This window comes from Lactuca sativa, chromosome 9, assembly GCF_002870075.4.
Source record: "Lactuca sativa cultivar Salinas chromosome 9, Lsat_Salinas_v11, whole genome shotgun sequence".
NCBI classification, from domain to species: domain Eukaryota; kingdom Viridiplantae; phylum Streptophyta; class Magnoliopsida; order Asterales; family Asteraceae; genus Lactuca; species Lactuca sativa.
Genome location: NC_056631.2, coordinates 205,576,389 through 205,578,746, shown reverse-complemented (window position 1 = coordinate 205,578,746; position 2,358 = coordinate 205,576,389). Strand labels below are relative to the sequence as shown.

At 38.3% G+C, this 2,358-nt stretch overlaps 1 protein-coding gene across 1 annotated transcript; it reads left to right on the top strand.

Moving 5' to 3' along the window:
• Positions 1 to 544: 544 nt before the first annotated feature.
• Positions 545 to 1,564, top strand: LOC111920562 (zinc finger protein ZAT10). The gene has a single exon (XM_023916148.2). It carries the CDS (start codon positions 615 to 617, stop codon positions 1,422 to 1,424), a length of 810 nt encoding a protein of 269 aa, XP_023771916.1. The 5' UTR covers positions 545 to 614; the 3' UTR covers positions 1,425 to 1,564.
• Positions 1,565 to 2,358: the final 794 nt, after the last annotated feature.

The following is a 2,358-nucleotide window of genomic DNA, read 5'->3' as shown; positions in this document are numbered from 1 at the left end:
TTCTAAATATAAGGTTTTTATATAAACAAAAATTAATAATATTATGATAAGTTAATTATTGTTATCAAATTTTATAAATTATAACTTATCTGATATTAATTTGTCATTAATATATTGTTAATACGTAATAGTAGCCTCAGTAATGTATGTAAAAAATACTAGCCTCCTATATGACATGGGCTTTGTGGTTGCACTTCGCGCACATGTTCAGGACCAACTCTCCTTAAATTCCATAGACTTTCGTTAGATCATTGTTAAATAAATTAAATCAAATTAAACATTGTTTAAAAAAAAAAAAAAAAAAAAGACTGTTAGCATTGACGGTGGTTTAATTTAGTTGAACCAAAGTCATTGACTAAAATTTAATTACATGTAAAATTTTAAAATTTTTATTTATATGGTATGGAAAGTAAATAAATGAAAAAGAAAATTCACACAAATGGACAAATATATATTTAATTAATAGGAGTATACTCATCGTATGGAAATTGTTAGTCAACTATGGTAGGGGAATACTTTTACTCTATATAAACCACACCAATATGGTATACGATAACCACTACAACACTTCCACTACCATTTCATACGCAACTAAATTTTCTCTTTCAAATTAAATGGCACTCCAAGCTCTAAACTCACCGGCAACAAACACGGCGGCGTCACCACCTTCCTTCCATTACAAAGACATGAATTTTCCGACCGCCACCGTAATTCAAGATTCTTGGAATAAAGGCAAGCGTTCAAAGCGGCCGAGAACCACCACAAGCACGGATAGTGACATCACTCATCCATCGGAACCAGAACAACCCACGGAGGAGGAGTACTTAGCTTTCTGTCTCATGTTGCTCTCTCGTGGAAGAACAGATACCACCTCCACCGCCGCCGCTGCCGCTGTCGCTGCCCAATCTCCTCCACTGCCACCACTTCATCAGTCTGTCTCTCACAAGTGTAGCGTCTGCAACAAGGGGTTCTCTTCTTACCAAGCACTCGGTGGACACAAAGCCAGCCATCGGAAAAACGTCTCCGAAGACCACCCGTCTACTTCCGCCACCACAACCGCCAGCGCCTCCGCTTCCTCTGTTTTAAAGCCTAGTGGAAGAACCCACGAGTGTTCTGTCTGCCATAGAACTTTCCCCACCGGACAAGCACTCGGCGGTCACAAAAGACGCCACTACGACGGCAACAACCCCGGCACCGGAGCAACCGCCAGCGGCGTCACAACCTCCGAGAAGACCACCTCCTCCACCCATAGCCAACCGCGTGGATTTGACTTAAACTTACCCGCGTTCCCTGAATTCCAGTTGGGTTTGAGCGTTGACTGTGCGAAGAAAAGTCAACTGTTCATGAGCGAGCAAGAAGTTGAAAGTCCACATCCGGCGAAGAAACAGCTTTTGTCCGTCGCCGTCGACTTGCCAAATTACTAAATTACCCTCAGATACAGTAAAATTGTTTGATCTTTTTACAATTATTTTTATTAGGGCATTTAATGTAAAGATATTGTCCATTTTATACGATTGATTTTATTCATTAATTAATGAAAAATGAGATTATTTGTTGGCATTAATTATTGGATATATTTGTTTAATTTTTGAGAGGTAAGGGAAGAGAGTGGCGCCACCCAAAATGGTGGTGGGAATATTTAGTGGCTTTAAGGAAAACTTCCCATGTGAGTTCGTGCCTAAATTCACATGTCAAACACCTTAGATTCATGGGAAAGTGTTAGGTTTTGTTACAATGTATTCGGTCATTGTTTAAATTCTTATCAATTTAATTTGTTTATATATCATCTTAATGAATTTAATACATTAATTAAATGTTAACTCTTCTTGCATCGACTTGGTCATTTTGTTAATAGTGGTATGAGAAGAGATCGGTCAATATTTTTGTGAGAGGGATAAGGATCAAGTGTGGTTCGGGTCAGTCAAAAGAAGGGTTGAACCAACCAAAAACAAAACAAGTCAATTGCCCACCAATCCACCACTAAAAATGAGAGGAAAAGAGAGTGTTAATATCAATTTGTCAATGATAATTGCAAAAATTGTGTTGTCATCGGTTGAAAGCTTTTTAATAAATTCAAAAGACAAAAATGCAAAAATGGTCCCCGTGGTTTGTCATTTTTTGTGGATATGGTCCAAACCTTTTAAAAATTGGATTTCTGGTCCTTATGGAGAGGTTTGTTTGTGGAACAAGCCCTTGGGGTTAACAGCCGTTTGTTTGTGGGTGTTAAACCCCTCACGTGCATTGCACATGAGGGCATAAATGTCATTTTACTTGAGGACCATTTTTACAATTCCAGAAATAAACTCGCCTGTTACCGTCTTAGCGCCATATTACACACAAAATCACAAAATATTTAGT

Excerpts from the sequence above, each read along its gene's own strand:
- LOC111920562 (XM_023916148.2), top strand. The coding sequence starts at position 615 with ATGGCACTCCAAGCTCTAAACTCACCGGCAACAAACACGGCGGCGTCA.